Source organism: Mus caroli, chromosome 5 (genome assembly GCF_900094665.2).
Source record: "Mus caroli chromosome 5, CAROLI_EIJ_v1.1, whole genome shotgun sequence".
NCBI classification, from domain to species: domain Eukaryota; kingdom Metazoa; phylum Chordata; class Mammalia; order Rodentia; family Muridae; genus Mus; species Mus caroli.
The window spans coordinates 19459502-19460852 of NC_034574.1; the positions used below are offsets into that span (position 1 = coordinate 19459502).

The window sequence follows — 1351 nt, forward strand, 5'->3', positions numbered from 1 at the left end:
AGTCAGAGCAGAGGTTGGAGGAGCCAAGGCCCAGAGACAGGAAGCCATGAAGATTGATGACAAGAGAAGAGCCCTCAGGAGCCACCTGGGCCTTTATGTGTCTGTCACACCCTTAACTCTGGAGGCACCTGCCATTCACCACATCACACCCCACAGCAAAGACCATCACTTTTTCTTCTTCTTCTCCTTTGCCAGTCTGGCCTCCTCAGCCTCCAGTTGGTCCTTGGTGAATTTCATATTCTTTTTTCCCAGTGGAGTCTTGAAAAACCATTCCTGGGTTGACAGAGAAGCAGGGATTGGTTCCCTGGATGCAACCCTCCCTAGACTCACAGCCTTCTCCCATCGTTCTCTCAGGCTTGTGGGTGGAGAGGTCCATCATAGCAGGGGCTTTTACTAGTTTCCACCAATTACTTCAGGCCATAGACACCCATTCTTGAGAAGCTTGTCCTCGCCCCTCCAGCCCTACAGGCCTCTGTGACTCCATCTGAGGATGGTGTCCAAAGCAACAGATGTGACAGCAGCCCTCAACAGATGTGCCAGCAACCCGGTTGGCTCTTCCCAGCTTCTTTCTCAGGCTCCTACACCTCTGCCCCTCCCTAGAATTAATTGTTCCTCTCCCAGCTGACACCCAGGTGTCTTTGTCCTGACCCTCTCCTGGCAATGCAGGGAATAGCTAGAATAGCCCCAGACATTTGGAAAGCTGACTCTCCAGGCTGCCATGGCCTAGCAACTTCACCTTAAGGGCTTCTTCCTCCTCCCTGTATACTGGATCCAGCCTTGCCAAGTGCCCCACAAACTCAGAGGCAACCAGTGGCCTCTTGATCAGTTGAAGGAGCCGGCGTTCTGTCAGCACTGACTGGATAGACTGTAGAATATGACTAGGTGTGTAGCCATCAGACACTCTAGCCAGGGCACTAACATCCAGACTCGGGGTCAGCTGTACTCCCGTTCTTTGGCTCTCTATCATTCGTTTCCAGAGCACTGCAAGGAGAGGAAAGAACGGGGCAACAGGTCAGAGAGCAGCAGAAAAGCCAGGCCTACAGCCTCTGCCTTTGTCCAAGCAGCTCTGGACCCATGGAGAGCAACATGTCCCTCCAGGATGGTGTGGGACCTGGTAGGATAGAAATGTTCTTCTGGGGCTGGTGAGATGGCTCAGCAGGTAAAAGCACCCGACTGCTCTTCCGAAGGTCCTGAGTTCAAATCCCAGCAACCACATGGTGGCTCACAACCATCTGTAACGAGATCTGACTCCCTCTTCTGGTTTGGCTGAAGACAGCTACAGTGTACTTACATATAATAAATAAAAACAAAACAAAACACCATGACCAAGGCAATGTATAGGAGGAAGATT

At 51.7% G+C, this 1351-nt stretch overlaps 1 protein-coding gene across 1 annotated transcript in view; it reads right to left on the reverse strand.

Moving 5' to 3' along the window:
* Window positions 1-60: 60 nt before the first annotated feature.
* The window catches only part of Iqca1l (IQ motif containing with AAA domain 1 like), a 12195-nt gene continuing 10904 nt past the window's right edge, over window positions 61-1351 (reverse strand). The window contains exons 18-19 of the mRNA XM_021162842.1: window positions 737-981; window positions 61-273 (exon numbers count right to left, since the gene is read on the reverse strand). Coding sequence (XP_021018501.1) covers window positions 166-273; window positions 737-981 — 353 coding nt within the window. The 3' untranslated portion in view covers window positions 61-165. The remainder of the gene's footprint in view (window positions 274-736; window positions 982-1351) is intronic.